We start from the raw sequence: 13,266 nt of genomic DNA on the forward strand, positions 1-13,266 counted from the left end.
AATAAAATGATAAAAAAGAACCCCAAAATTCTTTACCTTCTTGATAGTGACGTTTCTGGGACCATGACTGCCCATCATTTAGACTAAAAAATCTCTGAATACACCTTCGGATTATATCTTCAAAGCCAGGCCTCATGGAGGATCTTAGTGAATTTGTATCTATATTGACAACCTTCCCTATTAAACAGAAAAAGGAAAAAAAGAGTTATATCCAGCCCACAAGTATTTACCGGCTGCCTACACATGGCTTAGCACTGGAGAATAAAATAAAAGATATTAAATCTTTGCTCCACCTTCTCTGATCCAAATTTCTACTACATCCAGAGCTTTTCTCCTTAAGACATAGCACCACAGGATTCTCCCTACAAGTTCTGCTAAGGAGTATAATAATACATTTGGCCTTTGTCAGATTTCTAGCACAGAGCTCCTATCTAAAATCCTCAGAATTTCCTGAGTAATAAAAGTATTTTCAAGTTATTCATAAAGAGCCCCTTCGGAACACACCTCAATTTATGCTAATGAGGTGACTTAGGTTGGGGTCTCTAGATCACCTCGGGATGGAGCTGGTATCAGAAAAACCAAGTAATTAAAGGATTGGAGGCCGGGCGCAGTGGCTCAAGCCTGTAATCCCAGCACTTTGGGAGGCCGAGATGGGCGGATCACGAGGTCAGGAGATCGAGACCATCCTGGCTAACACGATGAAACCCCGTCTCTACCAAAAAAATACAAAAAACTAGCCGGGCGAGGTGGCGGGCGCCTATAGTCCCAGCTACTCGGGAGGCTGAGGCAGGAGAATGGCGTAGACCCAGGAGGTGGAGCTTGCAGTGAGCTAAGATCCGGCCACTGCACTCCAGCCTGGGCGACAGAGTGAGACTCCGTCTCAAAAAAAAAAAAAAAAAAAAAAAAAAAAAAAAAAGGATTGGAACTTTCTGTTAGTAGTTCCACCTACTAACCTCCAGGAATGGGGGATGAGGGAGGAAGGAGAGCCTGGTGATTAAATTCTATAAAAAAAACTCTTGGCCGAGCACGGTGCCGCACACCTGTAATCCCAGCACTTTGGGAGGCCAAGGCAGGTGGATCACGAGGTCAAAATATTGAGACCATCCTGGCCAACATGGTGAAACCCCGTCTCTATTAAAAATACAAAAATTAGCTGGCCGTGGTGGCGCGTGCCTGTAGTCCCAGCTACTAGGGAGGGTGAGGCAGGAGAATCGCTTGAACCTGGGAGGCGGAGGTTGCAGTAAGCAGAGATCACGCAACTGCACTCCAGCCTGGTGACAGAATGAGACTCTGTCTCAAAAAAAAAAAAAAAAAAAAAAAAAAACTCTTGGGCCAGGAACAGTGGCTCACGTCTGTAATCCCAGCACTTTGGGAGGCCGAGGCGGGCAGATCACAAGGTCAAGAGTTCGAGACCAGCCTGGTCAACATGGTAAAACCCCGTCTTTACTAAGAATACAAAACTTAGCTGGGCGTGGTGGTACGTGCCTGTAATCCCAGCTACTTGGGAGGCTGAGGCAGGAGAATGGCTTGAACCCGGGAGGCAGAGGTTACAGTGAGCCAAGAAAGTGCCACTGTACTCTAGCCTAGGCGACAGAGCAAGACTCCGTCTCCAATTTAAAAAAAAAAACAACAGGCCGGGCGTGGTGGCTCAAGCCTGTAATCCCAGCACTTTGGGAGGCCGAGGCGGGTGGATCACGAGGTCAGGAGATTGAGACCATCCTGGCTAACATGGTGAAACCCTGTCTCTACTAAAAATACAAAAAACTAGCCGGGCGCGGTGGTGGGCGCCTGTAGTCCCAGCTACTCGGAGGCTGAGGCGGGAGAATGGCGTGAACCCGGGAGGCGGAGCTTGCAGTGAGCCGAGATCGCGCCACTGCACTCCAGCCTGGGTGACAGAGTGAGACTCCGTCTCAAAAAAGAAAAAAACAACAACAACAACAACAACAAAAAAAAAAACTCTTGAACAAGAGATTTGATGAGCTTCCAAAGGATGAACACATTAAGGTGCTGGGAAGGTTATAAGCCCAGAAAGGGCACGGAACCTCCAAACCTCATCCCCACCCCCTAATACCTTGTCCTATATATTTCTCCCATTGAGCTATTCCTGAGTTGTATCCTTCATAAGAAACCAGTAAACCTGAGTAAAGCATTTCCGGATTTCTTGAGCCATTCTAGCAAACCATCAAACCTAAGGAGAGGATCAGAGGCCCAATTTATAGCCAGTCAGTCAGAAGTACGGAAGGCCAGGACTTGCAACTGGCATCTGAAGTGAAGTACAGGCAGTCTTGTGGGACTGAACCCTTAAACTTATAAGATCTAATGCTAAACCCAGGTAGAAATTGTCCAAACTAAAACTGTAGGGCACCCTGCTTATGTCAGACAGAGCACTGGTTTAGTGGAGAAAAAAATACATCTGGGGTCAGAAGTGATGTGGGAGTATAGAAAAACAGTGCTTTCCCAAATGCTGTACAGAATTTATGAGTATATCACACAAACTCCTTTTACTTTCTGAATGTAGTGACTATAACATGTCCAGATAACCTTAAGTTCATTTTCGTGTAAAGGAAAAAAATAACATCTATGAGGACAGTTGTTTGTCCAAACAGATTCTGTCCCTACAACTATGAAGCAAGAGAAAACACCTGCTTAAAGAGCCAGCAGGGACAATTCTTTGCATCTGAGATATGATCGCATTTTTGTACACTTAATACCTAAACTTAAGAGGGTTAACCAAATACTCATTTCTACAATGCTGGACGCTTCTGACAACTTTTGCTTAATATCAAATACAGTGAAGACACCAAATATACATACTCAAAAATACCATGGAATTAAAGAAGGTTTCATGACAACAGATGGTCCTTAAAAAATGTCTAGGCCTTTTCACTCTAAGCAGCTGGCAAAAGCAAGTGCCTTACAAAAAGTCGCAGAATGGGAGCAAAGAAGAAAGTGGTTAATCCATTTTCTAAAAAAGACTGGTATGATGTGAAAGCACTAGCTATGTTTAATTGGTAACAAACTAGTCAAAAGGGCTCAAGGAACCAACATTGCATCTGATGGCCTAAAGAACTGTGTTTTTGAAATGAACCTTGCTGATCTGCAGAATGACGAAAGTGTCCTTAGAAAATTCAGACTAATTACTGAGGATACACAGGTCAAAAACTATGTGACCAGCTTCCATGGCTGGTCTTGGATCAGCTTCAAGGCCTTTTCTGTATCTTTGAATGCAGACAGAATGATCCAAGCCATAATAACTGGTCACACAGTTTTTGACCTGGACATCCTCAGTAATCTTTTCTGTGACAAAATATGCTCCATGGTTAAACATGGCAGACTTCACATGAAACTCCTGCTGATGTCAAGATTGCCAATAGTTATCTGTTTTGTCTGTTTTGTGTAGGTTTTACAAAGAAATGCAATAATCAGATCTAGGCAATCTCTTATGCTCAGCACCAACAGATATGCCAAATCCCAGTGATGATGGAAGTCGTGACCCAAGAGGTACAGACAAATAGCTTGAAAGAAGTGGGCAATAAACTGATTCCACACAAATCAGGAAAGACATAGAAAAGGCTTGCCCAGGCCAGGCGCAGTGACTCACGTCTGTAATCCCAATACTTTGGGAGGCCGAGGTGGGCGGATCACGAGGTCAGGAGTTCGAGACCATCCTGGCTAACATGGTGAAATCCCATCTCTACTAAAAATATAAAAAATTAGCCAAGTGTGGTGGCACGTACCTGTAGTCCCAACTACTCGGTAGGCTGAGGCAGGAGAAAAGTTTGAACCCGGGAGGCAGAGGTTGCAGTGAGCCGAGATCGCACCACTGCACTCCAGCCTGGGCAACAAAGCAAGACTCCATTTCAAAAAAAAAAAAAAAAGGCTTGCCCATGTATTTATCCTTTCTATGACATCTTCATTAGAAAGGTAAAAATACGGAAGAAAACCAAGTTTGGTTTGGGAAAACTTATGGGGCTTCATAGTGAAAAGTAATTCTGCAAAAACTACTGGATATTTAAAAGGCACTAATATTGATAAACCACCAGTCCAATAATCAGTTTAAAATTCAGAATTTTAATGGTGACCAAAAATCTTATTAGTAGCAGGGGGAGAGCAGGGAAAAGGGACAAATGCATTCCAGGAAAGAGTAAATACCTGTACACTTGTGCCCAAAATAGAGAAGATTTGTCCTCAACCACCTCCCCTGAGTTTAGCCCTGGGCCACATGACAAATACAAAATAGATGTTCATAAAAAGTTTATTATATGAAACACATCAGGGACAGAAGATAAAATATATCCAGAGGTCAAAACATGTATTGTGTTGAGTGCAGTAAGCCTCCTATAATATAAGAGATACCCGTGGAAGGCATTAACTGTAACTACGGTAAGTAGGATCTCAGTTTTAAATGATGTTAATCACACAAAGCATTTGATCTTTCTTGCTTGGTAATATTTTTCTTCATCATGTCCTGTTTTCTTTCATGCTTGGTAATTTCTAACTTTTGTAATAAACATGTATTGCTTTTATATACTAATGAGATAATTTTCAAAGATGCTAAACTGCTTAAAGATGTTTTATTTAGTATTTTCAGTAACAAATGTAAAACATGGCTATTCAAGTAGAAAATTAACACTGCCAAACCATAAGACATGCAGAGAAAGACCCACTCTAAAAACATAAAATAATATATAAAAATTGCTGTCACTATGTTTATCTGAGGTGAGTTAATACAGAGAAAATGTTCAAATATAAAGTAATATACGGCCGGGCATGGTGGCTCATGCTGTAATCCCAGCACTTTGGGAGGCCGAGGCAGGTGGATTACCTGAGGTCAGGAGTTCGAGACCAGCCTGACCAACATGGTGAAACCCTGTCTCTACTAAAAATAGAAAAAATTAGCCGGGCATGGTGACAGGCACCTGTAATTTCACCTACTCGGGAGACTGAGGCAGGAGAATCGCTTGAACCCAGGAGGCAGAGGTTGCAGTGAGCCGAGATCATACCACTGCACTCCAGCCTGAGCATGACAAAGCAAGACTCTGTCTCAAAAAAAAAAAAAAAAGTAATATCCATCAGCGTAAACAGATTGTACTTTGAATTGTCAAAATAATTCTTTGCTACTTCTTTTTAATTGTGAAAATTAATCTCAAAAAGCCTGAAGATAAGTTACTGAGTATGGCATAAAATGGCTGAATGACTGCAAAAATAGCAATATTTCTTTAAAAATATTCTGTATTATGTATATTATATATGCATATTACAAACATACACATACATATGTAATAGCGATAGCTATGTTTTATGTTTATGTATACCTACTCCAGTTTTATATCACTTGGTAAAGGTCCACATTATAAAATTAGTGTTACACAAAGCAAAGAATACAGGCTAAGTCAGGCAGACAGAGCTATAAATTTTCTTATTAGCCATGATCTTGGACAATAACCCAATCTCTGTTACCAAGCCTCTGTTTCTTTATCTCTGAGATGGGGCATATATGACAAACCCTTGGCATCCTCATTTACACTTAGGTGACCATAAGAGTAACCCCGAAGGTAAATAAAAATAATATTGCCACAGTGCTTAATTTCATTAATGCATCTTACCAATCACAATGTCTTTAATTTTTTATTTCTATGATTAAAAAAGGCAGACCAAGACTGAAACTCAGGTTGACGTCAAGAATGACTCCCAGCCAGGCACAGTGGCTCACAACTGTAATCCCAGCACTTTGGGAGCAGAGGCAGGCGAATCACTTGAGGTCAAGAGTTCGAGACCAGTCTGGACAACATGGTGAAACCCCATCCCTACTAAAAATACTAAAATTAGCCGGGCATGGTGGCACGTGCCTATAGTCCCAATTGTTTGGGAGGCTGTGGCAGGAAAATTACTTGAACCCAAGAAGTGGAGGTTGCAGTGAAGTAAGATCACACCATTGCACTCCAGCCTGGGTGACAGAGCAAGACTCCATCTCAAAAAAAAAAAAAAAAAAAAAAAACTACTCCCAATAATTCTCATTAAATTACCTGTAATTTTTTTTAAACATGTTTCTTTATGACAAATAGGCTTGAAGTTAGAGTAAAGAAACACTAAATTCTGATGCAAAATGCCATTTGGAGAGAAAACCAGGTGCCCCTAAATTTGTTTTTTTTTAATTTATTTGGGGGATTTAAAGTGCCAAACATACCCAACTCAAAATGCCAAGAATTTTAGTGAAATTCTTTTAGGGTTGCATAAGAAACATGAAAAATGATACACATAAAGCACTCATTGTAGTAGGTATACATTTTTATGATAGTACAGATTAAAAATAGTAACATTTACAAAAATTTCCAAAATAAAAATGTACGTATACACACATACAGAGAGAGGGAGGGAAAGAGTTTTTACCTGAAAGATCATGTCTGGTAATAAAGCTCTCAGGGTTTGATGGAAATGCTCTTTCACCTGTAGTAATGCGGCGTGCCACACAGATCATACAAGATTGCAAATCTATAATAAAAAATTCACCCTGATAAGGATTATGCTTAACTTTTGGATATGTATGTTCAATAGGCAAGCAAGGACATGGAATTCAGTAAGAAGAGTTATAACAGAAGTTTCAAAACTCCAAGTACGGCTACTATTTGTTTCCTGAACATCCCAAACATATGATAGCTCTTACCTTCCCCTTCCTCCATCATAGCTCGTGGCTGAGACAGGGCAAAGCACTGCATTGTTTCATATCTCTGGCGCATTTCAGGACTGGCGTTTATGTCTTCCAGAATATCATGTGGTGTTTTCATCAACATACGGCAATTAAATGTATGGCTTTTTTGTCTCTGGGTCTCATTTGTCCAGGAAACTCCATTAACTTTGGAAAACAAATTGAAATGACATTTTAAAAAGCTTGTAACTCATTCTATGACCATTATCAAGAATTCAAGCTGCATTTTCTCATTATGCATGTTTTCCATAGTTATATCTATACTAACATTTCAGGCTGGCAATATACAAAACATATGAATAATTTCAACTTTAACAGAAATCTCACTGCATATTTTGTAACTATATGCCTCTTAAAATGTATACCAAATTTTTAATTCACTGACACCATATGTCAAAATTTTGCTATTAAATCACATGCCTTTCTACCCCTCATTTGATGGCTGGACTTCCTAAAAGATACATTCAATTTTCTAAGAAATGGTCAAGGAAAAAAATTTAACCTATTTAGAAAATACACATTAAAAGCCTACCTGTAGATTTTGGTAAATTTTTAAGAAAATCCTTTCTGTCTTCTTCATGTAAGATATTGTAAACACTTGTGTTAACCAGGTCCTCTTGCTTATATTGCAGGTATTGTGTGACATTTTCTGACACAAATACAATGTTTCCATCTCGATTCACCACAAATAGGAAACCATCCAATGCCTAAAATAGGATATGTTAATACAGGCTGTTATTAACTGAATTGTATACTCCTTCCTCTAATTCTTAAATTGAAACTCCAACCATCAACATAACTGTATTTGGAAACAAGACCTTCAAGGAGGTAATTAAAGATAAATGAGGTCATATGGGTGGGGACCCTAATCCAATATGACCGGTATCCTATAAGGGGAGAGAAAGACACCAGGAATGTGCATGCAGAGAAAAGGCCATGGGAGAACACAGTGACAAGAAATGGAGAATCCAATCCTGCCGACACCTTGATCCTGGACTTCCAGCCTCCAACACTGTAAGAAATAAATTTATTTGGTTTAACCTACCAAGTCTGTGGTATTTTGTTACAGTAGTATCAGCAAACAGCAGCCATAGTAATAAGCAAAATGTGTAAAAACTACTGCTGACTTAATTACTGCAAACAACTATAAGCCACCATTACTACTAACATTAGCACCATTATTACAGGCCTTATTGGGGGGGAAAAAAAAGAAGAATTGGGGGTGGCAGAGTGTGTACATAAATATGTTCAGCATGAAATCTGAATTAATGTCTAATCTAATTTTTAAAGAATTATATCTTCAAAGGAGCTTTTAAAAGTGAGAAAAGCATCCTTAGCTCTTCCCATTTTTTCCATTTGATGCCAAGTCAAGCTACAGAAACTGCTACAGCATTCCTTAATGAGAATTTACAAAGACGAATTTCACAACTGATCAACTAAAAGTAGTTGGAACAAACTACCTGAAACAAAAAGAAGTTGACAAGTTAACTTTATGAAGGGCTTCAGCCCCTAAACAAATACAATGCACATATTTAAGTGTTAACAATTCCTCAAGAATATAAAACCAAAGCGTGCCATGTGATTAATCATGCAAAAATTCACCAAAAATGTCTGAGCTAAAACGTACAGTCATCATCCCCCGGTATCTGTGTAAGATTGGTTCCAAGACCTTCCAAAGACGGCAAAATCCAAGGATGCTCAAGTCCCTGATATAAAATGGTGTATTTGCCTATAGCCTATGCATATATATTCCAATATAATTTAAATCATCTCTAGATTACTTATAATACCTAATACAATGTAAATGCTATATAAATAGTCATCACACTGAAGTATTTTTTTATTTTTTTTTTTTTTTTTTTTTTTGAGACTGAGTCTTGCTCTGTCACCCAGGCCAGAGTGCAGTGGCGCAATCTAGGCTCACTGCAAGCTCCACCTCCCAGGTTCACGCCATTCTCCTGCCTCAGCCTCCTGAGTAGTAGCTGGGACTACAGGCACCCACCACCACGCCCAGCTATTTTTTATATTTTTAGTAGAGACGGGGTTTCACCATGTTAGCCAGGATGGTCTCAATCTCCTGACCTCGTGATCCACCCGCCTTGGCCTCCCAAAGTGCTGGGATTACAGGCGTGAGCCACTGCGCCCAGCCATATTTTTTATTGTTTTAACATTATTTTTTATTTCTTCCCCAGCCTCCAAATCTGCAGTGCAAAACCCATGGATATGAAAGGGCCATTTGTACCCAAATATCTCTGTGAAATTACAGGTTACCTTTCCTTTCCTGCTTCTTTATATTTTTATGTTTGTATATGTGTGATTTCTCAATTTGCAACTATATTTTTACTAGGGGGCCAAGGCTTCCTGAATTATGTATATTGTAAATTTAAGAGCATTTTACCATCATATTCAGAATACTGAATTGTCTCAAAGAAAAATGTTTTCTTTTTGTTCTCATTTCCTAACCAAAATTTATTCTTTTTTTATAACTTTATAATAAATCAAACTGCAACACAGCTTACTGGACAGTTAAAATCTTTATACTTGCCTGAAGTAAAAGCGGTCCTAAGGAGTCTTTATCAATAACTCCCTGCCCTGTAGAAGATACATCGGCTTTTTGAACATCATCATCATTGGAAATAGTTTTTCCTGAAAAGACAGAAGGTGGTATAACAAATAACACACTTATCAGTTATAGATTAAATCATCTTGAAATAGTCCCCAGAAGAGACATAAAGATACACATGCACATGCCCATACATACATACAAAACGTTTCCTCATAAGAGAATGATGCTACAATATTATAACATCAAAACTAAACTTCATAGTTACCCAGGAAGCCAGAAGATACCTAAATTGTTTCACTACTAAATGTACTATCCCACAGCTTCCTGAAAGGGAACTAACAAATGACAGGGAATTGTCTGTTAACCATTTCTAAAGAGCATAGCTGGGCCGGGTGCGGTGGCTCAAGCCTGTAATCCCAGCACTTTGGGAGGCCGAGACGGGCGGATCACGAGGTCAGGAGATCGAGACCATCTTGGCTAACACGGTGAAACCCCGTCTCTACTAAAAAATACAAAAAACTAGCCAGGCGAGGTGGTGGGCGCCTGTAGTCCCAGCTACTCGGGAGGCTGAGGTGGGAGAATGGTGTAAACCCAGGAAGCGGAGCTTGCAGTGAGCTGAGATCCGGCCACTGCACTCCAGCCTGGGCGACAGAGCAAGACTCTGTCTCCAAAAAAAAAAAAAAAAAACCATAGCTGGAGGCCTGGTGCAGTGGCTCACGCCTGTAATCCCAGCACTATGGGAGGCTGAGGCAGGTGGATCACCTGAGGTCAGGAGTTTGAGACCAGCCTGGCCAACATGGTGAAACTCCGTCTCTACTAAAAATACAAAACTTAGCTAGGCGTGGTGGCGGGTGCCTGTAATCCTAGCTACTTGGGAGGCTGAGGCAGGAGAATCTCTTGAACCCAGGAGGTGGAGGTTGTAGTGAGCTGAGATCACACCACTGCACTCTAGCCCGGGTGACAAAGCGAGACACTGTCTCAAAATAAATAAATATATAAATAACAAAAAGCACAGCTGGTCAACACATTTGTCTACTCCCATACTTGTTAGCCTCTACCAGTTGTAGTCTCTACCCAAACAAAGGAGCAAAAAGGCAAATATAGCAACAAGTCCCTTCTAAAACAGGGGTCCCCGACCCCCAGGCCATAGACAAATATCAGTCCATGGCCTGTTAGGAATGGGGCCGCACAGCAGGAGGTCAGCAGTGGGCAAGTGAGCAAAGTTTAATCTGTATTTACAACAGCCCCTCCCCATCGCTCACATTACCACCTGAGTTCCACATCCTGTCAGCTCAGAAGCAGCATTAGATTCTCACAGGTGTGCAAATCCTAATGTGAACTCCGCATGCGAGGGATCTAGGTTGTGTGCTCCTTATGATTCTCTAATGCCTGATGATCTTGTCACCCCCAGATGGACCCGTCTAGCTGCAGGAAAACAAGCTCAGGGCTCCCACTGATTTCTGCATTATGGTGAGTCGTATAATTATTTCATTATATGTTACAATGTAATCATAATAGAAATAAAGTACACCACAAATATAATGCACTTGAATCATCCTGAAACCATCCCTTCTACCACGTCCATGGAAAAACTGGCTTCCACAAAACCAGTCCCTGGTGCCAAAAAGGTTGGGAACCACTGCTGTTTTAAAAGACATGAATGTTTTTATTACCTTGTTCTTTTATTTGACGTATCTGTCTTACTGTTTCCTTCAAAATCGCACATTTATCTGGTTTGACATTGAAATTGTCAATATCACTAAGATTGGCAGATATCAGCTCAGCCAATTCTTCAATATATTTACTTTCCTGCTCCCGTCTCCGCTTTTCACCACTGCAGGTAAGACTAAGGGAAAAAGGGTAGAGAGGGAGGAAAGGAGACATAATACATATCACAAAAGAGCTGTTAGCAGAATCAGCCCCTATACAACACTATTACCTTTTTTTTTTTTTCCTTGAGACGGAGTTTCGCTCTTGTTGCCCAGGCTGGAGTACAATGGTGTGATCTCAGCTCAATGCAACCTCTGCCTCCCGGATTCAGGCGATTCTCCTGCCTCAGCCTCCCTAGTAGCTGGGATTACAGGCATGCGCCACCATACCTGGCTAATTTTTGCATTTTTAGTAGAGATGAGGTTTCACCATGTTGGTCAGGCTGGTCTTGAACTCCTAACCTCAGGTGATCCACCCGCCCTGGCCTCCCAAAGTGCTGGGATTACAGGTATGAGCCACCACACCCAGCCTATTATTTTCATATGTAAACAAACTAAACTCAGCCAATGTAAACTATCAAAAATGCTGTCTTGGAGAAGCAGTACAACATAATAGAGATTCACGTAAACCTAAATCCAGTTCCATCTTTGTTAGCTAGGTGGCCTTGGGCAGAGTTAGCCTCAGTTACTTCATCTAGAAAATATGAATAAATAATCTTTACTTCTTAGAGATAATAAAACAACTAACAAATAATAACAAAAACACTGGTAGCTACTTACTGATGATGAAGTTTTATTCATCATAGATTGATATTTTTCAACTATCACATTAAACCTCAATTGACACTGACTTTGGCAAATACTTTAAAAGCTATGGAGTAGTGTTGTATAGATTACATTATTTTGTTTCTAATTTTTAAGCTTCTCATTTCACTTGGTAAAAAAAGGATGCAACCTAACAAATGATAAAATATCAACTTATAACCCATTCTTAAAAGACAGCAAAGATTCTTACTTATAATAACTGTCAGGCCTCTGAGCCCAAGCCTGCATGTTTACATCCAGATGGCCTGAAGCAACTGAAGATCCACAAAAGAAGTGAAAATAGCCTTAACTGAGGACATTCCACCATTGTGATTTGTTTATGCCCCACTCTAACTGATCAATGTACTTTGTAATCTCCCCCACCCTTAAGAAGGTTCTTTGTAATCTCCCCACTCTTAAGAAGGTTCTTTGTAATTCTCCCCACCCTTGAGAATGTACTTTGTGAGATCCACCCCCTGCCCAGGAAACATTGCTAACTCCACTGCCTATCCCAAAAACCTGTAAGAACTAATGATAATCCCACTACCCTTTTGCTGGCTCTCTTTTCGGACTCAGCCCGCCTGCACGCAGGTGAAATAAACAGCCTTGTTGCTCACGCAAAGCCTGTTTGGTGGTCTCTTCACATGGACACATATGACATAACCTTGGTCATCTATTTGTAACTCCTACCCCGCCCTCCATTCAGAAATTCTTATAGTATCACAAATTGTTAATATTCTACCTTCTATCTGAATCAGCAATAAAAAAAAAAACTTCTATTACATCAGAAAGATGTCCATCTCATCAGTAACACTCTATTTACCATGAAGTGAAACCACCAAAAAATCTAACCAGAGAATGTAAATGACCAGAAGTTAAAATGTTATCCTTAAACAAAGGCAGAGGGAGGAGAACAAGTGTGGTAAAGCACCAGGAAATAAGTCACCTACCCTTGTCCTGGAGCATCACATGGCAATTTGTGTTTTCGTGAATCAGTGGCCAGTGGATCCAAGTTTTCTCCTAATCCACTCATCTTGAATATACATCAGCAACTAAGAATAATTAGAAATAAGATAAGCACATTAAAAAATATACATGACTCTATGAAGGTGTTTTATGACTGAATGCATCTTGTAATTCAGAACTACTTTCTTTAAACAGATAATTCCCAATATTCTTTTTCATAAATGCCTATACTGAAAACAACCTCAGATTTCACATTCTAATATAACTATGCAGAATGTATGTACAACTCCAAGTCAGAAATGTTCCTCAAGTCCTACTAAAAATGTGTCTCTTGCAGGGAATGGTGGCTCATGCCTGTAGTCCCAGCACTTTGGGAGGTCGAGGCAGGTGGATCACCTGAGGTCAGGAGTTTGAGACCAGCCTGACCAACATGGTGAAACCCCATCTCTACTAAAAATAAAAAATTAGCTGGCCATGGTGGCGGGCGCCTGTAATCCTAGTTATTTGGGAGGCTG

General features: G+C 40.4%; 1 protein-coding gene across 6 annotated transcripts in view; it reads right to left on the reverse strand.

Moving 5' to 3' along the window:
* Positions 1 to 13,266, reverse strand: part of NCOA3 (nuclear receptor coactivator 3) — a 158,288-nt gene that overhangs the window by 19,773 nt on the left and 125,249 nt on the right. For all 6 annotated transcript variants that reach the window (XM_050745123.1, XM_050745129.1, XM_050745126.1 and 3 more), the window contains 7 exons: positions 12,736 to 12,837; positions 10,946 to 11,118; positions 9,252 to 9,352; positions 7,239 to 7,413; positions 6,665 to 6,853; positions 6,391 to 6,492; positions 37 to 177 (listed from right to left, as the gene is read on the reverse strand). In XM_050745123.1, coding sequence (XP_050601080.1) covers positions 37 to 177; positions 6,391 to 6,492; positions 6,665 to 6,853; positions 7,239 to 7,413; positions 9,252 to 9,352; positions 10,946 to 11,118; positions 12,736 to 12,818 — 964 coding nt within the window. In that variant the 5' untranslated portion in view covers positions 12,819 to 12,837. The remainder of the gene's footprint in view (positions 1 to 36; positions 178 to 6,390; positions 6,493 to 6,664; positions 6,854 to 7,238; positions 7,414 to 9,251; positions 9,353 to 10,945; positions 11,119 to 12,735; positions 12,838 to 13,266) is intronic.

This window comes from Macaca thibetana, chromosome 10 (assembly GCF_024542745.1).
Source record: "Macaca thibetana thibetana isolate TM-01 chromosome 10, ASM2454274v1, whole genome shotgun sequence".
Taxonomy (NCBI): Eukaryota; Metazoa; Chordata; class Mammalia; order Primates; family Cercopithecidae; genus Macaca; species Macaca thibetana.